The 27882-nt window shown below is 43.7% G+C and overlaps 1 protein-coding gene across 2 annotated transcripts in view; it reads left to right on the forward strand.

Moving 5' to 3' along the window:
* LOC143355780 (uncharacterized) overlaps positions 1-27882 on the forward strand; it is a 326631-nt gene that overhangs the window by 189236 nt on the left and 109513 nt on the right. Inside the window, exon 3 of one of the 2 annotated variants that reach the window (XM_076790896.1) lies at positions 9901-9951. The exons of the other annotated variant lie outside the window; for it this stretch is intronic. Coding sequence (XP_076647011.1) covers positions 9901-9951 — 51 coding nt within the window. The remainder of the gene's footprint in view (positions 1-9900; positions 9952-27882) is intronic. 2 annotated transcript variants of the gene reach the window in all.

Below are 27882 nucleotides of genomic sequence, written 5' to 3' on the forward strand. Positions count from 1 at the left end.
CCTTGAGTCATATTTTCCTTGTCGAACCCTGGATTTCTACGAGAGGGGGATTGAAAATTCGCAGGAAAGATGGCAAACTGTATAATCACGGAGATTATACAGGGTCATGCGTTTTTAAACGGCCAAACGTCAACCAGCTATAGAGGACCCCAAACGGAACAACTTTCACCCCTAACACTTTTTTTGATTCGAAGTTATTTCATTCAGTCTGCACGGCATGCCCCATGTCAAAAAAACCAAGATCCAAAGGTCATACAAAAAGGTTGACTGAATAAAAAAGATGCCCCTATTTATTTTAAACCAAACAACGGAAAAATCATCAAAATACATAATTGCAGTCCTAATATATTTAATCTTAAGTGAACGCAAAAAATGACGGGTTTTTGCAATTATCTAAAAATCAAGACCGAATCAAAAAAAGTGTTACGGTTGAAAGTTGTTTCATTTGGGGTCCTCTATAGCTGGTTGACCGTTTAAAAACGGATGACCCTGTATAATAAATGAAGAAATAGAAACTTGAACGTACCACAAAGTCCGATATAATTTCGAATGAATCGTGTTGAGGATCGGAAGGGAGATTTTGACCGATTGCGCTAGAATTTCCGCGACCGTTGCTCGGTTTTGTTGGCGAACGAAAGGAAACGCTGCCGGCCGCAAATAAACACGCGGCCCCCAGAAGACACGGCCGGATTGCGTAATCGGTGCGTCGCGTCGTAATGCGGCACGCACGGGAACGCGTGCAGAAATCCGCTTGGTTCCTCGTTGCCCGCGGCGGAACCGAGTCGACGCGTGCGAAACAACGCCGATTGCGTAACGATCGGACTGCCAGCCGGCCGATCAGCTGTTTTCCGCGGCCCCCTCTCGCCGAGTGACTTTTAAACGTTCGACGTCTTTCGCGTTCGCTCCAGCAATTAAACAAATGCTATCGAGCAAGTGGCGTTCGCTTCCGAAAATCGGCATCTTCGCGAAAACATTACCTCGGTGACGTTTACAGTTTCAAGCCGAACGATTGTTCAAACGTGCACGCCTCTATACTCCGGAAACTACAAAAATTATTTTGAGTGACGTTTATCTCGGAAGATCAACTTTTCGTACGTGCGCCGTTTACGTTGAGTGTTTCTGAGAAAAATGATCGGATCGATCGATCGGTGTGAACGTCCTCGACCCACGGAAATCGGTTCGTCGTTTTAAAAACGGTGGCATCAATTAAAAAGTGACTCGACGCGCCTAAAATCTGTTCGGTTCCGATAGAAGAGCCCGTCTGCATCGCCCGAGTGGATTTCAAACCTTTGAGGATCGTGCTTTTTCTGCTTGGAAAAGTTTCATCGCTCGACGAGAGTATCTTTGTCCTCGAAATATCGGCTCTTTTGTGTCGCGGAAGACCGTATCCGATGACTTAACCTTTTAAAGATCCGGTAAATTTCTGCTCGGAAGCGTTGCGAGAATCGTTCAGTGGAATCTCAGTGAAATCTCGTTCGAGCCTTGGGTTTCTTCGTCATGAGGAAACATTCGATCGATCGACCCGAAACTTTACCCTCCAAGCATAGGTACCCGTAGAGACAACCCTTAACTGGTCGCATCTGCGCCATTTTAAACACAAAAACGTTATACCGTACACGAAATACTCAGAAGTTTTTCTGCAGTACAGTGATCTAAAAATCACTGGGGGTAAAACGACCATCTTTGAAAATATTTGACGAGCCAATTTGACTCCCATCCGTCAAGATTTTTGAAACTAAGGAGAGGGGGAGGAATTGGTATACATTTGATAATTCTGTTAAAAACCAACGTATGTTCTAAAAGAAAATTGTTTAAGTATTTCTATATGTACAGGGTGTTTCGTTTATCTGAAAACGGAAATATCTCGTGACGCTCTGAAGTTGCGAAAAAAATTTGTTTACAAACATTGTTCGGCGTGAAGGGAACAATCTTATGGTGTGATTTTTTCCGGGACTCGAATGGTGGTAGGGGGAAATTTCAAAGTCAAATTAATTTTGCTATCGTGTTGTGACAAAAAAAGATATATGGCTCCATTGACCTTGAAATTTCCTCCACCACCATTCGAGTCCCGAGAAAGATTACACAAATGAAATTAGTAAATGAGTCAAATTGACACGCTCCGCGAATTAAAATTAAATAATAAATAAATAAAACGTCGAGTTTTTCGATTATCGGTGCGTGACGTCCTGCGGGAAGGGAGCGTGTGAAAATACCAACGGCGGGAAAAACGCGGCGGAAACGACCTTTGTCCTGTCCGTCTCGCTCGAGGAAAATGGAGAACGTGTCTCGCGGGGACACGGATCGTTTCGCCCTTCCGCGAGCCGATCAAAGAGAAACCGGCAGAAGTCGTATTTTAATCCGCGAAAACGATCCGAAACTTTCCACCGTTCGGCCGGCTAGCCTGCGAGTTAATTAGAAAGCAGTAATGACGATCGGTTGTCCACCGTACTTACTACCGATTCGATTAACCCGACGATACGGTGCTGGTACACTGCCGGTCGAAAGTATGAGACTGAAGGAGCGGCACGGATCGACGAAAGAAAATGTTTCACAAAACAAGAAAGAAGTCCATGTTTGTTCGTTCGCTTTTACGCGAGCTAAGGTTATGATCGATTCCTTTATGGAGGTCGCGAATACTAAAAGAATCCTGTCCTTTTATTCGTATCGATAAACGTCGAAGCGAATATGGAAGTACACTATTTTCTCTTTTCGTTCTAGGAAATGATTAATGACAAAGAATTGCAATTTTATCATAGCCGTAATGGGGCAACGGGTCAAAAGCATAGAACAGAGAATAACAATGTAACGTAATATTGAATTACGCCTTTTAGAGTAACCTTGGTCCGTACTTTTCGCCGGTAGTGTATTCTCGACGCGGAACACGCAAACACCTGAAAAAGAAACTACTACTACTACTACTACTGCCCGTGGCCATGAAAGGAGGCCACGAATGAGATTTTCCCAATCAATAATTAGCGTTTCGCGGCGGCCTGCAGCTCGACAAATGCGCAACCCCCGAGGAGATAATCAACGGGGGCGGACAGTGATCTTTGTATCCGCACGTGCGACTCTCGAGAAACGGGAGGAACGATTATCTCTGATTCAATGAATGTAAATTACAGTTCGTTTTGGTTCTAGCATGAGCAGCCGCGACGCGGCCGGGTCTAATCGGTCTGCGTCACGAGCCCCGATGATTAATCAGCTGTTCGGTCTCGTTGCTCTCGGTTTTCGCTGGCCGTCGCCCGCCATTTTCTTGCGGACGCGCGAATCCTTCGACTACTCGAGTAGCGATTCCGTTTTACTGCTCTTCGTTCGTTCGTTTCAGCGGAAATAAAAAGAACAAAATAAAATCGAAAACGTAACGGTACCGAACATAATTAATTCCGGTTGATCGGCTTTTTTTATGTCTGACGTCAATACACGGGTATTTAACTACTTATTTGCAATTCGTCCTCGAAACGTCGTATCTTCTTGGTGATAATCGAATTTTTTTGGTAGCTGTCTAATGGTAAATAAATACTTTCTTGGATCACTGAGTAATATAATTTATTGGAAATTGTTATAGTTGGAGTATTTATAATTCTTGAGATAGTAACTGTTTGTTCGATAGTGACCCAAGAATACGACCTATTGCTATAACCAGTAGGATTGCAAATGGATTTAAGGTCTATAAAACACAGTAAAAAATTTGGAGTATTCGATTCAATCGGATCGGTAACAGTAAGCGAAGCAGATCCGGAAAAAAAATATTATTTTCGATTCGTTAAGCGCTTCCCTACAATTGCAGCGATCAGGAGCGTGTCGGTAATTTATTGGTGCAGAGTAGTTTAAATCAGGTTCATTATTTCCGCCGCGGTATTATTGTTTGGTCGCTATAGAGATAAACGGACGATCGAATAGCAAACAAAAGCGGGACGATAAAGAGCGAACCTCACGCGGCGTCCGTTCCTCGAACGATTATCGATAAATCGGAGAATTAGACGTTGTTACCGATCGGATGAGTCGGGTTTAAATTGTACTCGTCTCGGTGATAACGCGCAACGACGAGATACGTTCTGAAAGATCGTTGAATCTCTGAATCTCTTCGCGATTTCTCCCTGACGATTGTTCGTCGATCGTGCTCGTCGCAGATCGTCGAAGATCGTCGATCGAACGGCGGGAACCGCGTTTAATTAACCGATCGATTTTGTGCGTGCCAAGACGAACCAAAGCCACTACCGAGCAAGTAGGAAACGCATGCTGTTCGAACGGAGCCAATTACACCGGCCGCATAATGAAGTTCCTGGTGAAATACTACGACTTCCTAACCGTCAAGTTTACCACGGTGAGGCTTCAACCTGTAGATAAACCTCAATACCTCCACACACGGCCTTATGCTACGTCTTCACTGCACAGTAGACATCATTCACCTACTCGGAGCACAAGCAGTAACTTTTGCAAGATTGCTGTGTGTTTGTTATTTACTACCGAGATATATTTAAGTCGACGCGCGAGCGCTTGCTATCTAAAAAAATTGCTAACACAAATAATTTCTTAATCTTCGAGTTTAGAACGATCAGAGTGCTATTTTGTAATACCTTCAGCCTTGTGCCAGACACTATTGCGCACGGATCTGTTGACGCTGCACTCTTCGGAGCAAGTTTTTTTTATTGAAATTCTCGTGTGGACACGCAGCATAATGCTTGATATACGTAGCACAATATTGCCAAAAGTTATTGGTAGAAATCATTCTTTAACCTTCTAATTCACAAAGATGAGGTTTTCACTTAGTTTTCTGTGCACCTTTATGCTACATCTTCACCTTAGAATAGATTTCCATGTGTAGGCTCACTCTCGGAGATAGAAACAATCGCTATTGGAAAAGAAAGTCCACTGACGGGTTCTACTCTCGAGAGTAGGATTCTCCAGTGGACGGGCAGCATAATGCTTACTGTTGGTGACGTCATCTCCTCTAGAATAGAAGCTATTAGCGAACACAGGTTCTTAACCTTCGTATTTACGGTAGCAGGGCCTGTAGACAAATCACTATACCTTAATGTAGCTTAAAGCTGCCTGTTCACTTGGGGCTCGAGATATCTCGCGGCTCTCGACTTCCACGTTTAATGACCTTGTATCGGTGAGTTTAACGCGCGCAACAAGCATCGTACTGTGTGCCCGCTGGAAAACGGCAATAATATCGCAATAATAATTTTCCAATAACTTTTACGTAACTCGAGTCCACTCTCAAATAGATATAATGGAGCGCACGCGCATTCGAACATTTTCACTCTCGCAAGTGGCAGTTGTAGCTGCGCTGGCGATTCCGAGGCAATAATGCATGACAGTTTTTTTAGTCATTCTGTTCACGGAGACGAACACAATTCAATTTCAACCGCGAAGCCAACCTTGCGCTTCGAGCACCGCGGAAAATTCTTCGGACTTTCTATCGGTCCGAAGACTCTCGTGCAGGTTCTTTTCATCGATCGCGAGAGGTTTCTAATAGATTCAGTCGGAGCTGTGTACTGTGTCCTCTATGAGTCATTATGCTTCCACGTGGCACGCAACTATGACAGCGGGCGTCTGTATCGGGAGTCGTTAAAGCAACTTTCAGCGAATTTCTTGCACGCTTCATCGATTTTCCAGCCCGCTTCTCGCGAACTGCCGTTTCTGCCGGCGCGCTGCAGATCCGAGGCTTTTTAATCCGCCATTTTATTCCTCTTCGACGCTGTCGAAAAATGGCGACGATCCTGCTCCGTACACACGGAGGATAAACATGTGTTTTTCAATGTTACTTCATGAGTAACACCGGAAATCTTGCTACACGTTCACTTCAGATTATTGAGACAACTCAAGATTATTGAACATAATATTATTTTGCAATTATACGGTCGAGTCAGCTTCGAAGAAGATTCACACGGACACAGATCATGTTAACCGACCGGGCTCATTTTTACAAGCTGCTGTAGAACGCGCACGTTCGAACTAATTATCAACTGCCGAGGAAATCACAGTAATTAAATTAGGGCCGTTTGCAACCCCAGGTACCTTCGTAAGATGCTCCTTTTACATTCCCGAAGACCCCTGGGTATTGCAGCCCTTTGCTTTCCTGCGACCCTTGCAATTATGACTTTTTACTCTTGCTATGGTCTTCAGAATTATGGCCCTTTCTATTTTCAACGTACTCAGCATGCTACTCCTTCGGCAATCATATTATTCTTAGTATTGTAGACCTTCTGCAATCTGTGACTTTACTCTTTACACGACCTTTTCTTCGTCTCGGTCACCTTGGACGACAGCTTCTTCTCTTCTCAATGATCGGTGATTGTTAACATCTTTCTCACGAAAAATTGAAATTTCAGTCAAATCCATTTCTTTTAGGCGAAATAAAGTTGTCTCGATCCGGGAACGCTGACAGACTGACGTTATCGGTAATTAGCCGCCTAACAAGCTGCGAACGATAATACCATCCTGCGAATCATGGCGATACCTCCTCATGAAAGAATGCTATTGTGCGGGTTTATTATTATTTATTGTTTACATTATCCGAGGTCGGGCACTGTTATCCAACATTGTTAACACCGTGCTGCCATTAAACTGTTTATTCTCATTTACCAGCGATAATTCGTGCTCTTGTGAATCGTCGGGTGTGCGACTACGACTGGGGAAAATGGTGGTGGTCGCAACACTGCTTCGCGAAGAAAAATTCGTAGTCCACGAAGAGGGACTCCCTCGTAGAATCGCGCAGATGCTTTTCTTCTTGGAAAATATTTACGATCGCGTTCTCCGTAGGTCATGGGTCACCGGCTCTCTATCCGTTATCTCCGTTTTCCCGAGCGAAATTCGCATGTTTCGTTTTTATTCGAGCGTGGAATTTACGACGATTTTAAGGGCCCCGGATAGTCACAGCCTTCAGACTCAAGATCCAGGAATATTTATCAAATATTTATCGCTGCTCTCGATTTCATCCAGAAAACTCAATCCAATGGCATAAAAATGCTAGGATTCCGCGGCACGCGCATCGTCAATTTTTGGCCTACTTCTAACGCTTATGTTACCAAATATCCGCATAATCTCGGCAGCTGCTGACCAGCGTGCACTAGATTGAACTTTCCTCTTTCGAACAAGCCCTTTACCAGCGAGAAAATATTTTCATATAAGGACGAAAACTAGATGCACGTAAAACAATTCTTTGTCGGTAATGTAGTCACTCTACCTTACCGGGCCCTTAACACTAAACCTAGCACGGCCGGTGACTAAATCCACAGTCACGCTCTATTGTCGTTCTTCACAGGTTTGCAAAGAAAGGATAAAATGATAGAAGACAATTAGATAGCCCGTTTTGGCCGGAGCGTACTTTGTATATCGATGACGCGGCAGTTAGGTGCTTTATAGTCAGCTGGCTTTCGCTTCTTCGAGCAGTTTACCCGCCTCGTATTTTTGTGGGCCGTAACGAGCCGCGAATGAAACGGGAAGGTGCAAAATTTCGTCGAAGGCGAGATTCACGACGCGACGCCTCGATAAACGGCGCGTCTTGGTCGGCTGATCGTCCCGATGACTTTGCAACACTCGCGATTAGGTTGCGGGAACCTGTCGTTAGAATCGACTGTCAATGTCCGCGGGAACGTCGCTCGGGCACACGTGGCCACCGAAAAAAATTCGAGGTGTTCGTTAGCTTTCCGTTTTGTTCGACGACGACGCCTAGGATCGTTGATCCTAGCCGCTTCGCCGGATGATGAACAGAGCGGACGGGGTTTGACTATACGGTGAATCGGTCGAAATGACAGCGCCGATATGTGTCTCGGATAAGCGTCCGTATTCAGCCGGCGAATTATTCACGCCGATCGACACCGTTGTCGTTAACGACGCGCCCGTAATTTTTCAATCGCAATTGCCAATCAATCATAAACCGTTCCGACGATCCTTAATTGTTCCCATCTCATGGTCATCGAGTTCGTTCACCGCCACTTCCGTCGTCGACGAAGCCTGCTGCGATCCCGCTGGAAATGAATTTCATCTTTGACTTCAATCGTTCGGGTCGAAGGTCGATTCGTGGTCATTTTCTACACCTGAAACGAAAACACAAACGGAAATGTTTCGACGGTTTGTTTCGCTGAAAATAATCTTCTAAAATGATTTCTAGAATCGTCTGTAGTCCGATGGAAATACTTTATTAATTGTAACTGTAATTAAACAGTGCATTTTTAATGAAACTCGCAAATTTGTGAAATACATAAGGAAGATCAAGAAGACATTGACAACGATCATACTTTAATCCATCATTGCCGAGTTCAAGATATTGTTAAAAATAATGTTACTGTGACGTCTGTTGTAAATACAATTTTACCGATGCGAGTATGAGAACTGTAATATAATAGATTCCATTTCATTGTTTCATTTTCTTTTCATTTTTACGTTTCGTTCCTTTCTCTCTCAGATAACATTTCACCGTGCCCCATTAACAATTTCTTTCCCCGCAAGGAAAGAACGTCGAGATAAACGGTTACGAAACATTTCGAGGAATCACGCCTGAAATTTTCTATCAGCTGTTGCTGAAACTGCATTCGGTGTTCCGCCGCGTCGGCCTGCACCAGCAATTTGTTTCGCGATGAGAACTGTATTATCGAGCCGGTCATTATTCTTTATGCCATCGCCACAAAGAACGCCGGAGAAATGACAAAGACCCAATGAACTTTATCAGCGAGTGCGCGAGTGAGTGCGCTCTCGCGCGCGCACGTCGGAGTACAGTGACACGTCGATGCAATTTGTCAGTCGTTGCACCGACGTGGCTCCTCTATGAAAATTATCCGGCTGGAACGCGGCCAATAAAACCCGCCCGAGAGAAATTACGCTCCCGAAACGAATATCAAACGCTTCTCCCGATTCTCTCATTGTTGGCTGAAAACGTGGTCGCGTTAAGGCGCCGGATTTTCATACTTTTCCCCTCTTTGCTACGCGAGCACCTCACGCGACTTTTTAATTAACAATTTCCATTCATAGCCTTCAGACACAGACTCAAGATCCGTCTTGGTCTTGATCCAACGGGTCCTAAACTTGTTACATTTTTTCCTCTGTATTATGGATATTCTGACGCCATAAACGTGCCACAAGTTTTGAGCTTTATTTCGCAGAGAATCAAGACAAAATATAGCTCAATTTTTAGCTGGAGATATTTTCTATCGCTGTTCTCGATTTCATCCAGAAAACTCATCCAATGGCAGAAAAATGCTTGGATTCCACGGCATGCGCATCGTCAATTTTTGGCCTACTTCTAACGCTTATAGTACCAAATATCCGCATAATCTCGGCAGCTGCTGACCAGCGCGCGCTAGATTGAACCTTCCTCTTTCGAACGAGCCCTTTACCAGCGAGAAAATATTCTGATATAAGGACGAAAACTTGAGGCACGTGAAACCATTTTTTGCCGGTAATGTAGTCACCCTACCTTATCGCGAATCTACGAAGACGCTTTGTCGTTGGACTGAATTGTCACTGATTCTCCGAGACATTACTGTATTGGCTTCTAGACATTTACAGAAGACATTTCACGCGTGCTCCTTGTCCTGTTGCGCAGCATGTATGGAGATCGAATGAGGACGTACAGAAAGTGGTTTATGAACGCTAAAGAAATCATCGCATGCGATATGTAGCGGCAATAAGTCGTTCGCGTTGCTACCGCAAAACAAAAGAAATGATCGCTCAGAAATTGCTTTTCTCGGCGCATTTTATATTCGTATCGATAAAATAGAAATTGAACCCATTCATCGCCTGTGATCTTAATTCTATTACGTCCCGCGTACACTTTCGCGTTTGTTACGAATGATGAATGCATAAAGTTAGCCCGTCGATTAGTCTGTAATTACTGTGCGCGCCGGAGAAATTAATGGTTTCTTAATTAATGGTTTCTCTTATCGACTGTTTCAGGTGAGTAGGCGATCCAAAGAACGTGCAACTCTCTACCAAGAGACGGGGAGGGTGAGTTAACTTGTGTTGAATCCTTAGTGGCGTTACATCGTAGCTAGCGCTCATCCTCGTACATCAGGATCATCAAGCGGAAGATCATTTATCAAACCATTTGATTCATTCGCATTCCGTCGAATTTCCGCGCCCGAAATTGTCACCTATTTCATTCTACACAGAAATACTCTCCGAGGAAATAGTCTTCGAATCGTTAGAAGTCGATAAAGAATTTTTAAGATTCAATCAAAATTATTTAAAAATAGCCTAAAATCGCTACGACTCTATACGCATGCATAAGCTTGGCGAAGAAACACTTGACTTGTACAATTTTTAAAAAGAATCCTCATAAGCCGCACTTTCCAGCTCGAGAACTAACGGACGATAATAGCATTCTGCTGCGGCTGAGTTATAGTAAAAGGATCACCAATATTTACGTGCACTTAACATTTTTAGTATAAAAAAAACGATCAGAGTGCCTTGAAACACTATCATGTTTGTATCCTATCGTGTTTCCGCCTTATAATTCCTTCATCTTTCAATATTCTTTATCCTTACGAAACGAATGCACGCGACGATAAGAAATGTATGGGAACAAATATTTTCAATTAACACGATTTTCTCTGAAATTCGTCAAGAAAAATCGAAATTTCTCTAAAATCTGCTTATGGGAGTCAACGAATGATACCGCACTTTGACCAGTCGTGCGCAGAACGTCTTCTACCCACGCAGGGAAACCAGCTGATAGTATCGACATGATAAAGTGCATTGGATTGTCATGCACGTAGCGTTGCATCGAGCAGGAAAGTTCTTTCAATAGCACGGCCGCGTGTTGTTTACGACGTAAAATCGAATAGAAATGGAAACACGCCGCTCGAGTAATCGATTTCCCTTCAATAATTCGTGTCTCGTTTTTTATGGCGCATTCGAAATCGATTTTCGTTGGAAGGCGAGACCGAATACGGTAGTAGAGCGTTTAATTGGAAATGCGTGACGAATCATTTGGAGCAGCCAGCCATTAAAATGAAATCCTTCAAAGTATAAACATAACTTGGGGGGGGGGACAACATAACGTACAACCATGGACATGCGACTACTAATTAAAATGTCGATTAAATCTCTGCTCGAGATTACGCCGATTGTGCTCGTCTCGAATAACCATTCGACAAAATGACGGTCGGCGGCCGTCCGCCGAGGTGGAAGATGCTTTCTATTCTAATTAATAATTCGAGAAAACGCCGGAGCCTGAAACTACTCGAACGAGAAGAAGGTATAGAAAATTCTAAACGTGAAAGGAAGCTCAATCTTCTTTCTCCGTCGAGGAAGAATAGGTGCTTCAGGAACGTGAAAAGTATTACGAGTGAGCTGCCCACTTAAATGATTGAGGAGCTACTAAGAAAGGTGAAAGGATTGGATGAACCAAAGAAAATTCTGTTTCGGAATTCTACGGGGACGCCCTCGCATTTTTATGACGGTCACGTAATTTCGTTGCATCGCCGCGGTGCAACGAGAGTCGCGTTAACGAAGACGAATCAATTATGTAAGCAAGTAGGTCAGAAAGGTTCACGGTCAATTTCGCCCGTGGGATTGTGTGTACATACTCTGTGGCGGCCATGATCGCGCCGCGCCGCCAGTAACTGGATCCTTGATGCTCACTTCGGAGACCTGAACGATCCAATTCCTTGAACCTCTTTCTCCCGCGACATTAAACGGCCGCCTCGAAACGCAAACTTCAACGGTTTACTCTTCTTTTTCTTTTTTTTTTTTTTTTTTTTTTTTTTTCATTAGCCTGACTCCGCGTGTAATACGCGACGGCCCCGCGTTTCAGGTTGGCGGGCCTGCTCGATGCCCAATGGAGGTCGCCGGGTTTCTGCAACCTCAGTTTCCTCGATCTCAACGCACGATTAGACGGATGCAACAAATAAGAACGCACGTCTCGAGCCGCTGTACGATAATTAATGCGAAACCTGTCGGGGAATTGTTCGAGATCGAATCGGATTGATTTGCTTCTTAGCCGAATAAAATGTTTCCTTTAAAAGGACAACTACTACGGATTGCGAATTCATAATATTCGGATGTGATTGAACGTTAGACGATTTTTATGCGTCGAAAGAACCTCCTCTTAAAAGAATTGCTTTTTAATTAGTTTATTGGGCCGAGCATTTTGTGACCAATACAGAATCCGATTCAAATATTGAGCAAATACGACGTCATTTATCTGGTTGCGACAATTTCTATAAGTTGAGATACATTTATTTACTCGGACCAGGTGCAATAATAAATATCGACACATTCATTGAGTCATCGGACGAGATTTATTAAAAGCTCGACGCGACTAGAATTCTAAATAACAGAACTCTAAATAACATTTCTATCGTAATCTGAAAAATCCAAACGAGAGGATCCGCGCGTCGTTCACGGAGCCTTCGATATTAGAATACAGAATCATAGTGCCGGTGGCAAACCTGCCGCGAAGCAAATAAACGTTATCGGTTCATGCGACATTAAGTCGCTATAGTAAAAGGAAAAGGACGAGGCGCGGCGAGCCGGGGATAATTGTGGCGAGAAATTCTCGGCGTTTCACGATCGAAGCGATAATCGTTTCACGGTTTTTCCGGTTTTTCTCTCGCGAAGATATTTCCCGCGCCACGGCCACGGTAAATCCCGGCGCTCTTATCTTCGTTTTCTCGTTCCGGGGCCTCGAGTCCGTGCTCGAAATATGCGAACGATAAGATCAGCCGGTCGGTCCACCGCGGAGAAAAAAAAAGCTGGCCGGTGCTTCCCGGATTTTTCTCTGGCTTACCGCCAGATTTCTGTAACAGAGAGACCCTCGCGATGGGTTATTACCGCGATCTGGCCGGAATTAGGGGAAAAAACGACGAATGCAGGCCTGCATCGAGAACCTCGCAGTTTCCGGGAATTCTGAGGAAACTGCTGTTACCGTGTCTGCAACGTTTCAGCGTAACTGGTCTGGAAATTTAAATATAAAGAACAAAATTCGAAGAACAAAATGATTAAAAAATATCGATTTTGATACTATATAAACTTTATTTCGATTCCCCTAGGGGTTACAATCCTTAATCCACCTCCTTCTTCCATCGCCGCTTTTCCATTTACTCTTTAACCTACCTTAACACTAACTTACGCATAAACTTAACCTAAACATAATTCTATATATATATAGAGAGAGAGAGATCGATTTTCATACTATTAGTGTCGAAATAATTGGATCCTCCTCGATAACTGTTGTCGATCAAGAGTTCATTTCGATCGCTCATAACAATTATCGATGATCGAATTTCTTTTCACTGGTTCAGTATAATTATTGATGAGAAAATTCATTTCAGTTGTCTATTTAATTGCTGAGTTGTTTTTTTCGTACAACAAGACGAACCAGTAATATCATCGAGCAACAATCAATAAAATGATATTCTCCAGAAGCATCACGAGGCAGGTATTGCTAGACACAGTTACAAACTTACTTATCTCCTACAAGATCACGCAATTATTTGTAACCAATTAGATTTGCTGGGATAACAAGCGTGTCTCTATATCGATCTATTCAGTGATTCCATAGTGTATATGAAGGAATGAGACATTGATGATCTAAGAAAACGATCGGAGTCCATGCGAGGCATTCCGATGATCGTTCGGAAGCATCGACAAACACTCGGGAAGGAATTGTGAAAGAGGACGCGGCGAATTATACGACAAACAATAGTCGTTGTTGGCAAAACGAACCTGTTGCTGGTCGGAGCCGCGGTTTTTTTTTTCATCGCGATCGATAGGTTTGTAAATATGACGCGGATATTTACCGGCGCTGAATCGCCGGTGTTTGATATCAGCCGCGTATAAAGCTTGCCGTCGACGCGAGATAATGACCGTGCTTGATTAAACCAGCGTCGCTGAAAGTGTCCCGTTAAGCGGGCACAGCCTCGCGGCATTCCCTGGCCCGTTCTCACACCTATACAGTGGAGGTGTAACGCAAATGTTTGCAATTAATTCGAACACCGAGAGAGAGAGAGAAAAAGATCGGCCAGGTGACGATACAGCGATCGAGTTTCGCCGAAAGAAAGCTAAATTAAGGGGGCCGGCAGGCATTTGGCATTGACGGCCACGCTATGTTACGCTGTGCCTTTTTTTCTAGACATTTTACGTCTTAAATAAGTAAGTAATCAATTAAAAATGCATACCACCGTGTTTGTACATGTCTTTGCTACGTCTGTATGGAGCCTTTTTTTTCGATACGAACACTAAATCTCTCGAAACTAAGAGAATCTCTCAGCGGCAGCCATCTTGTGACGTCATACTTGCTTCAGAATTCGAATTTTCTGCCGAATATTACAAATTACTCCACGATGAGGTAGAATTTCGCAATTTGGGCTCCATGCAGACGTAGATTGGACTTTTAGAAAACACAATTGACCACTTCTAAACTGCTCATCGCGATATTGAAGCGGCAGTTTGTCTAGATTTTGACCCTTGCATACGTATATGGATTTCAAACCATGCCGGCCCCCGTAAATCGTAAGAAAGTAACTCGGCGGTACTTGTTTACTACTGCTGAATTGAGAAGTTCGTCCGCCATATTGGCACCGCCATTTTGTTTTGTGTTATTTCGGCATCAGATTCATATTCAATGGCATGAGAAATACGAGAATACTAATCTTTAGCCAGTTAAGCGCGTTCGGCGTGTATAAACGTCAATCCGAAACTCTATTGCGGTGCGGTTAACGTTAATGAATTGTTAATTTCTTATCGAATAAAAATGTAGTTCTTTCTCATTTAGCTTTACAAGGGCTTTGGGCGTTTTACAAGGGCGGGATTTTAATTCCGCGCCGTGAGGGACTTTTGAAATTAAATTCCACAGTTAACTGGTTAAAAGAGTCCAATAATTTTTTGGGTTATGCGTCCGCCATATTGAACCCGCCACTTTTTTGTAATTTCGACATCAGATTCATAGTCAGGGATCTGTGAAACTCCAGAGTATCAATTTTGAACGAAATTTTCACAGGTTATGTTTGACTTCCGTGTCTTCCCAAATACGGTGTAGATAATTGTACGTTTCAACCAATTGTCTTGTACTCTGTTTAAAAAGAAAGCGAGACACTATGATCTATATAAAAAGAAAACAAAAATTGTCAGAGTGGGGGGCACGGTAGTCACTTTCCACGCAAGTCGTCGCTACTTGCAAAACACACTCGCACGCAAAGCAGATCGAATTACGTTGAATTTACTGCTTCGTTAGCTGCGGCGCGGCGGTTCGTTACCGCAAATACTAAAAACAATTTTTCCCCCATAAATTCCCGGCCATGCGTCAAGCTTTCATGGTTTCTCGTGTATCCCCGGGCGTCTCTAATAATTCGCTCGATAAAACGGCGATTGATCGTGCGAAAAGAAGGTGTGCCCGTTCGATTCGGCGTCGATTATTCCCCCGGCGTCAACTCGGCCGAACCTATTAATTAACCGAGTTGTCCTGTAAACTTTCTCCAGCGATCGTGATTGTTCGAAAGGTTCGCGAACACGGTCGGTACGGAAACCGATCGGAACACGGCATACGGGTCGTTGCATCGCCGAAGCTGCGTCTTGCAAATGCAGATTAATTAACGTGCGCGCTTCCCAATTTGGCGTGGATGTCTAACGAGTGACGTTGAATGGCACCAGCTAAACGCCTTGATCAGTACCGACTCCTTTCGCGATCAATGTACTCAACCTCGATCAGCTTCTCGTCGAGGATAGTTCAAAGTTTACTCAAGTAGAAGACGGTCCAACATGGTACCTGATTAATTCGACCATAATTTTTGATCCAGGTTTACAAAATTCGCAATATACAGTGATACCTCCATGTCGCCAAGGCCTCGATGATAAACGTCGCGGAATTATCCCCACTACCGTGGGGTATGCCCCGTGAGGAAACATAACACGGCTAGCCTATGTCTCCTGGACGATACTCGTCGCAAGACCCGTGTTGTTGACGTATATCGAGAACTCACTGTATTTGAGTAGATCAATTTTGACTAGAACTTGTGGGCTGCTGAACAATTAAAGAAATAATTCCTTGGATAAATTTTAACTTTTGGCGGTGCGGCAATCGCCGTGTTAAATGTACAATTCGAGAAAACTTTTATCGAAATATCAACATCATCGTACCGTGTCGATGACTTGTTCACGTTTCATTCGCATCAGAGATGGCGCTGCAAGTCTCTATTTTCGTTTTTGCAAATGAGTGGAGACTGCTATTAGCGTTGAACGAATATTAAATACAAAATCAGGAATTCGATAGAAGCTTATTTGCTAGGAGGAAACTTTCTTGCTAACGGTAAATTAATATTAAGAAACCGAGCAGTCATGGGTTTAATTAAACTTCTTATTTGATCGTGTTCTACGCTTTCTCGAAGCAAGCCGGCGCATGCGATCCGGCTGCGAGGTGTCGATCGTACATGAACGCGATTAACAAACAAAATAAATTGTCCGTATATCGGTCGGCGTTCATTTGCCGAGCAGATATTTTTCGTCTGTCTCCTGCGAACGGAAATTTCGTCGTGTTTGGTTTCCAATCGCGCAGAGACGCACCGCGGGCTCGAACGGGCCTTCGAGGAATTAATTGAACATATTCCAGCGCCTCTGTCTTATTTGTCGTCGCGCCTTCGGTAATTGAATAACGCGAACGATGATGATTCTGTTCGGTAGCTAATTTAGTTCGGGGGACAGGCGGAATTTGGTCCTCACCCCCGCGGTGACGTCACCGGTGGCCTAGATCAGAAATTACTGACGCCGCGTTAACAATGGCGACGCGCGGACGCGATGTTTTAAAACTTGCTGCGCCGCGGTAATAAATATCTCCGGCGAAAATACGCGACGGAGTCGCGACTCGCAACGAGAGTAAACGCGTTCGAACATTTCTACGCGGATATCGATCGCTTTGCAGGCGATCCGGGACGTTGCTGTGAAAACCTGCTTCACAAGGCTCTGCGGTTCTCCTCGGTAAACAACCCTGCTTTATCTCTCGGGACCGTTCAATATTTTTCTAGACCCAGGGGAAACGGTGAACTTGCGCGTAATCAGCAGCTGATTCGCTCCGAGATTGCACTGTTGGTGTTTCGGATCTCTAAAGATAAGCGGAAACAGGCTCTGGAAGACCATACGATAATACATCTGCTGGACCGACTAATTTATTTGGAGAAAAAAATCAAACTGGGGGATTATGAGTCGTTGGGGGACCGGTCTTCGTAGATTCCCGATAAGGTAGAGTGACTACATTACCGACAGAGAATTCAATTTAATTGAAATCATTCTGGGATCTTAACAGTGAATCTACCAATTGTCAATTACTGGTTTCAAATTTTATATTTCACGACTCTTGAGATTATAACGATGAACATTCGTAGGAAATTATTATAGTGCGAAATCAAAATAAATTCAATTTTTTCGCTTTTAACGCGTTCACGGACGGTACAAATGTCGGTGGGCTGCAGAAATAGACAGGCAATTTTTCTTGAAACTAGTTGTACTATCCGAAATCTGATTAGACATTAACAATGATAATAAGTTAACTGTCATTAGTAATGACAGGTGGTCATTGCTTTGAAATGTATATTAATTACAAAAAGGTTGTGTAAAATTAAATGAATAAAAATTGACTTTAAAATTTGAACGCTATAGCATTCATGTCATTTTGCATCACTATAGCATTCACGTCCGCGAACGTGTTAAGGATAGAAATTCGCTATTTTCGTGTTGTGAGGCGTATTTCTTAAAAATTGGACGGCATAAATGAAACATAATTTGCTGATCTAGTAGAACAATGAATTATTATACTGGGATCTTTTATGCGACTATTTCTAAGCAGTGTACAAATTAAGCGGTTTTATATATATATATATATCAAATTCTGTGGAATTTTGTCCAAAAAAATTACCGTTTAAAAATCGCAATTGCGTCGCATTCGAACAACGTCCGTGATCGTACATTGTCATCGCCGAGGGTAGAATTATTTCAATTCCACCGTCGCCTCCGTTAATCAGTGATTGCACAGGTACAGCACAATTGCACAATTACGGCAGTTCGTTAAATAGTAAATTGTGTCGCTACTTGTTCATATAAATTCACCGTATAGTTAGCCGCGAATTCACGTTGATTGGACGGCCGTCCCGTCGGGCATTCGCAGCCTTGACGTTAATGGAATTTACAAGTTCAGGCCTGCGTTTCAATAAAAATGGCGCCAGCGGCTGTTCAACTCGAACTTCCACCAGAAAATCGATCAACGTCCAAAATCAAATGCATCACTTTATCATACAGACATCCTCAAATACTTTTTAAACCTATCGAGCCTTAAAAATAACTAATACACGTTGTCGTATAAAAATTACAAGATTGAATTTATTTGGATTTTGTGCTCTCCTAAATATATTCATCTAATCATTTCCCACGAAAGCATCTTTACAATTTCAATAATCGTAAAATAAAAGATCTGGAACCGGTTTAAAGCATTCGTCTTCCTCCGAAATGAATAATAAATGATAAACATTTCCGTTTTAAAGTGTACGGCGAAAGTTTCATACTTTGAAAGCGTTTATTAAATGTTCAGCATACATTTTTTCAAATTCTCGAGACACGATTGCGCTGCTTAAATGCATAAACGTGATTCGCAGCAGAAAATGGTGCACAACATTGATTTTCTTATTTGGTAAAAGACGCCGGGACTGCGCGTATAACTTGCGAGCAAATAAATCGGACGATTCGCTACACGTTCTCGCGACTGCGCAATAGTTTAAACGATCCATCGATGAATGTTTCCTAGTAAAAGCGGAACCCCGAGATCCGCCATGTTGCCGGGGTGAAGAAACAGGTAAAAGTTAGTCGAAGGTATCGATGAATCACGGGATTCTGTCTCGTGTGCGGCAGACGGGGTCTCGGGGAATTGTTGTATTATGATACAGTGACAAGCGTGGGCCGCGGAAGATTCGCAAATCTAATATACGTGGGCGGCGTGCGTGGATGCAACATTAATCGCCTGTAAACGAGAATTCCACCGGATTAGCCGTTAACCCCGAAGGTGTGTTGCACATGAATATTACAACGTTTCATACCTGATACTTCATCAATTACATTGGGTACGCGTATCTCATCCTTTTTTTTTTATCGTTTATTACCGTCGGATCCGTACATCTCGATTACAGTCAAGGTCACCGGGTTTCACGAAGGATCAAATTCTATTACGGAACCGAACCGCAATCTCGATTTAATGTCAAACAACGGATTATACACATGCTGAATCATAAAAACAAATTTCTATTCTCACAATCCATTCTGCCGTGATCAGTACTGTAAATTTAGTGCGGTAAAATTTACAAGTTTCTTCTCGTTCCATTAGCAAATGTTTCTCTTAGACAACCTTCTGCAAGGTATGATCACTGTAGAGACACGAACAGTTTTTTTATATTGAACGTAGGTAATTTCAAGCTATCTATTCTAAGCAAAATTTAGGTTGCCACTGACAAAAGAGTTCGTAATGAGCTGTGATTTCTTAAGCATCCGAGTTCTGCGAGACAATAGGAGCAACCTGTTTTAGAGATCGGCGTCTCCCAGACCGTTTCGAAGTGTTCCTCCGACAGAAACGGTCGGAGATCGTTGGATACAGGAAAACGTAGATCGGCCGTCCGTGCGACACGTCGATCGCGATAAGGACTCTCGCATAGAGAGATCCGCATCCTTGGTGGTCTGAATCGCGGACGGTTGAGAACCGCGGGGAAACACTCTCGAGTGGGCGCTAAACATGTTTACTTACAAGATGCACCGATGCAAGAGCATTCGCGCGGATATACAAACTCTGTAAGTGCCTGTTTCGCGGCGAGCGCACTCCGACAGGATAACCAAGGCTTTCGTTTCTCGCTTAGGATCGCCAAGTCGTTTGCATACAGTCGCGTGGGTCTCTATGAACGCGACCGCGACGTAATCGACTCCGTAATTCCTCTTATCTCGCGTACTGTTTGCTCGGATTACCGTTCCTTCAACGCACACTCTTCCACGGTCTTAATGCAGCCGGTGTTTGCATATTCACCGCGCAGCAATTATGCCAGATTCGAAACTAAAGCGTTCTATTTTAGCCTTCGCTACCAAACGAAATCGACGAAAAACATTTTCCAACATTTTCTGGCCCTCTGCGTCTTCTGGGTCGATGAGTCAGAGGTGATAGAGTGTGGCTCCGGGACTGATGAGTAATTGTGTGCGACAGATAGCAGACACCGAAAATCACAGTTATACATAACAGTTGATTATTGTTAAAGTTTAAGATAGTCTACATAAAATATAAGGAAAAAATTCGAAGAACAAAATGATTAAAAAACAGTTATTAGTGTCGAGAAAATTGGACCCTGCTCGATAACTGTTATCAATGAGAGAAGTTCATTCGATCACTCATAACAGTTACTTATGAAGGAAATTTGTAATAATTATTATTAAAGAGTACAACTTTCAAATAGTAGACAATCAATTATTTAATAAATTTCGGGACCGTTTATCCTAAACTAAATCCTAAATATTATCTCGGTTTGTAACAACATCGATGATCGTAATGAACAATAATGCAAAATTGAAAGGTAGAATTAAAAAGAAAGACGCGAATAAGACGAAAATAAAATTCTAAAAGTGTCATAATTACCTCGAAGAATGTTAATTCCTCATCTTCCAATTCTAATTAATTAATAAATTAACCAATCTCCAGAATGCCAATTTAACATCTTTCCTTACTGCATGAAACCGGCAGCTCCCGCGAAGTGGTGTTCCAGCCCTCTGACTGCGAATGGTGCCTCGAGGCGTCTGACAAAAATCATTACCGAGCACTGTCGACGCCTAAAGACGCTCTTCTGTGCTACACATACAGAGCATCTTGTTCAGCTGAGCGATCCTCAGTCAAAGGGCAGTCGCGAAAAGAAGATTTCTTTCTTCCGGGCGCAAGGGACTGTTCCCTTGAGCGTTTCTCGACTAAATGGATTGTCTGAACCCATCAGCGGGAGTTGTCTCTCTGGTCGGTAAAGGAGTCGTATTCACTCAATCTCAGAATCTCCTGCATTGCTCTCTATGCATACCAGACTATAGTACTCTATAGTACTGTCCCGGTAGCAAACGGTAAGTCCATAGACAGCAAATGTACCGAACGCGTATTCTTCCAAATGTTCGCAACATCTGAATTCGTGATCGCGTTGACTATCACAACAATCCCTCTGCCCTGTACCGATGTAAATTTAACCGTGCGCCACCGTAACGAGTCAGTTGCTCTCTAGTTCCCAGGGAGTTCGAGTGTGATCGATCCCACGGGAAAGCCGTGTTTTCATCGGCAAGGGTTGCACGCGATCATCAAGTTTGACCGTCCCTCACGACCATTAAACCGCGCTGAACACGCGCTCGTTTTTAACAAGTGTCGGCGCAGCGAGTCGTTGGCGTTAATGCCCGAACAGCAGGCACACGGACGTGCGTCGTCAATCCGATCGGGCGATGTGTGCGCCTGTTCTGCGCACGTATTGTCGTCGTCGGTTCATTCATAAAGGGGAACTTCCTGAAGTATCCGCGCTCCTCTCACCTGGTCGTCATGACAACAACGGGTGTTTTCATTCATGCCAGCCTCGCGTATTACGCACGCCGGCAACGATTTCCTTGGAACGTGACTCACGCGAGTCGCGCGAACCCGTTCGCGTTTGTCAACGGACTTCGGCTGTCATTAAAACGCGACGAGGAAAACTTTACGTGTCCGCGGCGAGTTACGTAAGGACACGTCGCCGCGACAAGCCGCGCGTGATTTCTCCTCGATCTGGTCTCTTCGTGGTCCGTCCGCGAGATTAGGGTCGGTGTTTTGTGCGACACGCGTCGACCTTGTCGCGATTTGAAGCTGCAAACTCTTTGCAAGCTCTTTCCATAAGTTTTTTGTAAATTTTCTTATAATTCACCCTCACGTTAGCTCACGCTAAACACAACCTATCAATCGACTACCAGATATATCCTTCATGCTTGAAGGTTAGAGAGCCTCTGTTCTAGGTACCTTTAACACTCAAACCCTCAGATTAAATCCAGGTTAATCCTGTTTAAAAAAAAAAATTAAAAAAAAACGTGTCGACTTTGTCGCGATTCCAATGTCGCACAGAGCTTTCGGAGACCGTGTGCTGTTTTCTATCTGTTGTCGCATAGTTTGAAGCCCTTGAAATTTGTTAACTGAGATGACGTTGAAGAGTAAACGTTGGATCGAATCTAATAATTATTTGTTCGAAAGTCATGTCGACGAATGATGGAAATTTTATGCAGAGGTTGAAAAGATATACAGTGATTTCTCTGTATATGTCGCCTAGGCCTAGATGATAAACGTCGCGAGAGGCCTCGGACGCCGAGGAGTGTAAACATAACACGGTGTTGTTGACATATGTCGAGAATTCACTGTAAACTAAATTGTACAGTCAAGAAAGAAGTACTGTTTAGTTGACTCGTCCTAGTGACCTTGATCTTTATCTGTATCGACAAGATCACCCCTCAAACTAAGTGACCTCCAGAGGGTCAAAGAGGTACGTTCTACTTGGAAACGTTACTTTGGTACTAGTCTGTTGATAAACAACGAGCGACAGCTCGAAAACTTTGCGAAGCTCGCCCAGAAGAGTGTGATCGTTGGAGGTGGGTCACTTTAACGCTAGATTTACGGGACCTGTCAAAATGACGGATTATAATATTTTTAAATTGCGAATATTGAGATTGTAAAAATGCGCAATTATTCCATGAGCAATTATTTAACGCATTGATTTCTTTGGGTATATATTATTTAAAAAATGGCTACAAACTTTGATCGATACATTCATGTTATTTTTATAAAGTAATGTACAATAGTCATTTTTGGTGCTCCGTAAAGCTAGTGTTAAGGGCCCGGGATAGTTACGTGACTATTCAATTAATAATTTCCATTCACAGCCTTCAGACACAGATTCAAGATCCGTCTTGGTCTTGATCCGTCTTAAGGGGGCCGGCATGGTTTGAAATCCATATACGTATGCAGGGGTCAAAATCTAGACAAACTGTCGCTTCAATATTCCAATGAGCAGTTTAGAAGTGGTCATTTGTGTTTCCTAAAAGTCCAATCTACGTCTGTATGGAGCCCAAATTGCGAATTTCTACCTCATCGTGGAGTAATTTGTAATATTCGGCAGAAAATTCGAATTCTGAAGCAAGTATGACGTCACAAGATGGCTGCCGCTGAGAAATTCTCTTAATTTCGAGAGATTTTAATCCGGGCCCTTAAGTTGGATCAAGCCTACTTCTAACGCTTATGTTACCAAATATCTGCATAATCTCGGCAGCTCCTGACCAGCGCGCACTAGATTGAACCTTCCTCTTTCGAACGAGCCCTTGACCAGCGACAAAATATTCTCATATAAGGACGAAAGCTTGAGGCGCGTGAACCCATTTTTGTCGGTAATGTAGTCACTCTACCTTATCGCGAAACTAAAGACCAGGCCCTAAACAGAATTTTACCAAGATTTTCCTCTTGAGCACTTGTCCGAATCACTTGGACATTCGGAAACCTATAAGCCTGGAATCGTAGAACCTTGGAAACGATAAGTATGTCACGATAATACAAACACTGACCAGCACATGTCCCATCGACCGAAAGATCGAGCAATGTCGCGGCGAGTGTAGCCGCCGAAGAATGTATACTGTTCATTGAGCGAACCGAACAGTTTCATCGAAGAAAGAACCTTCAATTACAGTGATCAAAGGGGCCAACTGTTTCTATGTACCTCGGGCCCCGGTTAAACGTCCCACAAATTCGGTCGTCGAAGTCCGAGGGACTGCGCCGAGCCGCACGTGACTCACTTCCGCCGGTGCTTGGTCAGGCAATGCACAATTGCGGGCCTAATCGCGCGTAGTCATTCCTTACTAATCGGTACACGTGATCTACATGTCGCCTCGGCATACTCCGATGACGTTGGAAACGGCTACCTCTCTTTCGAACACTTATCTCCCGTGTCCGCTGGCACGAGCGACGCGACGCGACGCGACGCGACGCGACGTCGCTTATCCGTTCCGACGGTAATTACTGGCCGAAGTACTCTCTCGCTTCTAAAAACTTCCCGTCGGAGAGATGCTATCGCGGCTCTGAACATCTCCGAGAATGTACACTGCCGGACAAAAGTTTCGGGAGCAGCCGTATCATATTTCAAGCCTTAATTCCCACGCGCAATCCGAAATTGAGTAGAAACTTTCGAGAAGTTGATCGATACACTTTGTGCATTCGTATAGGCACGTTTCAACACAATGCCAGTCACATTTCAATGGAAACCTCGGATATCTACGTTGCACGTATTACGACGTACAACGGACACCTTTATTCGAGATTACCATTCGTTTGTTGGTGGGCGATATTATCATCACAATTGACAACAAATATTCGTCGGGTCACACTTGAACGCTTTACCGACCGGGAATAATAGGATTTCCAGTAGTCGTACTGCACCGAAAAGGAAGCTTGGAAATTCTCTTTCGCGTTATAATCGGAAATGAAATTCTTAGGCGACATTACTTGCTTTGCTGCTTAGCCAGGGACTTTTACAAATGATGAGATAATCGCCGGTAGATAATGCGTTAAACGAGACACCTTTCATTTGCCAAGAAACCGTCCAGCCGCTGTCACGCAAGAAATCGAAACATTTTAAACAATAAATACATGTCTCTCGCGGTATGTACACTTTTCTCGACTATGGTTGTACGTCGTTGACGAGAGAAAAATCACTTCGCAAGTCGTCGAGATAATCGGAGACACCTCGGACCATTTCGAACTTGAAAAGAGCCACTCGACGAACAACGAACCGGAAAAGGGTGAGGCAAGCCACCTAAAGAAATTCATCCAATTTGTCCAATCCCTGGATTACTTATTTTTTGATACCGATCGTGCAGAAGACGAACGGGAATACTTAAAAACGAGGGCATAATGGCAACAGCAGTTTTCGCCTGTCGGACGGTCTTCATTGAAATAACTCCGATAGACGTTGAAGAGGCGTTTCGAGGCTGACGGACATCACGCATCTCGCCTTGGAAGCACAATTAAATTGGTGTCACTGAATAGCCCGAGTCGAAAATGAAAGGTTCGGCTGCCGAAGGCGGCTCGGTTTCCAGGGGATCCTGGGACGCGGCGAAGGACAATTATCCGCGCGATATTACCTGCGTGAACGGTAATTTGTGGGAGCGGATAGATGGCATTCCGTGTCGCCTTTGCAATAATTCTGTTTTCTTTGCAGTTTTCACCCGCGCCCCTTGTTCGAATCGAATTGCGCGCGCGTTCCCTCGCGGCCGACTCGCTGAAAACTGGGACAAGAAATATCGATGCGGCACACCTTTATCAGAAAATTTGTAATATCCTGTCCGCTTCGTTCTTTCGCTCGGTCCCCGGCTTCTTTTGCGTAACGCCGCGCCACGATGCAATTCCGAGAAAATTGGCCGTGCTCGAACGAGAGTCGTTCGGGGGAGAAATGTTACGGGGGATACGTGTACTCTCTTCTTGGGAAATGTCTGGCCTAATGTAACGTTGCGATTGTTTCGAATCACCCGGTGAACAGGATCCGAGGATCTCACGCGTTCACTTCTTTTATGATCCGTGGCTACGCCTTGGTGCGTTAATGGTTTACAAGCTAATTTCGTGAAACTCTTGCCTCGCGTTCCTGGGTCCTACTGTCAAGTTAGTTCGCGCGGTGCCAAGTGTAGAGAGACATTCTTTGACACTCGTTGCGCCGAGTATTTTTGGAAAGACTGCAGGAAACGCAGGCTACCATTTCAACCGTCGATCACGAAGTATCTAATTAGAACCTTCCTGAAATCCTGTAGGAGTTTTCTAACGTTCGCACGATTTGTTTTTGCACTTTATGTACTTTACCCTTTAGATAGTTTATTTATACGATTTCACTTTTATAGGAGTTTTTAAATAGGGGATTTTAAGAAGGAACACATTTCTGCAGTCATTTTTTAATTCGCTTGGCAACATTGGCGATTATATTCCTAGTCATTCTTCAATTCCATTCTTCCTCTTTCGAATGAGCCCTTTACTAGCGACAAAATATTCTTATTTGACCCTTAAATGCATTTTATTGCATTTATTAATTAAAGGCATTTCCCGTTCAACTATTTGCTTCGGTCAATATTTAGGTTATGTTTAATGTGTTTACAGAAATAAATTGTTGCTGTAATCAAAGTTAGCAAGGAATTAAGTAAGTGGGGTCCATGTATGCATTCGTGTTCCTAATATTTAGTTTACCTATGCACTTAAGGGTTAAGGACGAAAACTTGAGGGACGTAAAACCATTTTTTGTCGGTAATGTAGTCGCTCTACCTTATCGCGGATCTTCGAACCCGCTGCTCGAGCAGATAAACCCGCTGTTATACTCCAGCTCGGAGTACCCACGAAATTACGCGAATCGCAGGCAAAAAGTAGACCAGGACACACTCTCTCTCTCTCTCTCTCTCTCTCTCTCTCTCTCTCTCTTTCTTTCTCGGGCTACCGAGTCCTAATCTCGCAGCCTCGAATACATCTTCCGCTTAGAAAAATATATGACCCATGAAACCTAGACGCAGAAGAAACGCCATTCTTTGCTTTAACGAGCGCGCTCCGATAAATTTCAGTTTACGGGGGACCCGGCAACGAGTCGCTCGACTTCCGTCGAGTGTCTCCACGACAAAACGGAGAACGATCGCACGAAATGAACGGTTCACTTAATTCGGGGACGGTTAATAAACTCGTCTCACCCTCAGTTACAAAATAAATTCCAACCTAATTACGCGACCACTTTGATGTTGTCCAAAGCCGGAAATAGGGGGCTTGTATTTTCCAAAACGCGGACACCGAATGTTCTTCTGCTCGTTCCATCTCGTTTCAATAAATTTCGTAATCAAACGAGTTAATACGTCGGGGAGAAAGTGGGCATGCCCGCGATGAAATATCGTGCTCCGTCCAACTTATCTCGTCGGAATTCACGAGGACGTAAGCCCACAAATTACGCTTTAATGGCCGTCTATTCGTACACTCGCGAGAATAAACGATACGTTCGCACTACTCGCGGCCGAAATCTGCGGGTTCGTTAACGTCTTGGCGGGATCTGCGTACAAATCGAAATGTTTGTATCCCGATTTGCGATTCGACCGACGTAAAAACTTTCATGACAAAAATGGGTGGACGTACTGTAAAACGGTAAAAACATTGGAATTATTTTAAAATGCTGTTATACATTATTTTCAACCTATTAAACGCATTAAGAAAGAGAATAGATTTCTATTTCACTCCAGTTTGTTGCAATTTAGGTAGACAATTTTTATTTCGTACTCAGTGCACGAAGGATCGTCTGTCGCGACTATGGCAGCGGAAAAGTTGAAATTTGTCGGACAGCATTGTTCGATATTGTTGGTCAAGGTACGCTGTGCGTCTAAATTAGAATTGTTTTCCCGTCGAAAGCCCGCTGGTTACCAGCGACAAAGCCTCGCGCGAGCATTGCACGGGCAATAATGATGAAATTTCCGTCATTACCATTTTACGGGAATTCGCGGAAGCATAAAGTGTGCCAGGCATCTCGCACGCCAGGTATCTCTCGTCGAATCGCAGTTCTCCGTGAGTCAGAAAATTCGCGTAACCTATAAGCAGAAAGTAATCCTACTGTCGGCGTGTTTCGCTGGCGAGTCTTTTTTATTTTTTCTGTTTTTCCTTCTGAGTGCGAACGCGTGTTCGCGGGAACCTGCGCGAATTCGTTTTGACACGTTCGGAACGGCTGGGAAATTCGCGAAACGCGATGTTTCTTGCTTCTTCTTACAATTTCAACATCCACAAAATTCCTCTTCGTCCAATCATCGTCAACCCTTCACATTCCGCTTCCCAATTTCTCTTTTGTTCGGCACACGTTTCAAAATGTTCTGTTTATATTCGTTATCAGTCACGGG

Source organism: Halictus rubicundus, chromosome 7 (assembly GCF_050948215.1).
Source record: "Halictus rubicundus isolate RS-2024b chromosome 7, iyHalRubi1_principal, whole genome shotgun sequence".
NCBI classification, from domain to species: Eukaryota; Metazoa; Arthropoda; class Insecta; order Hymenoptera; family Halictidae; genus Halictus; species Halictus rubicundus.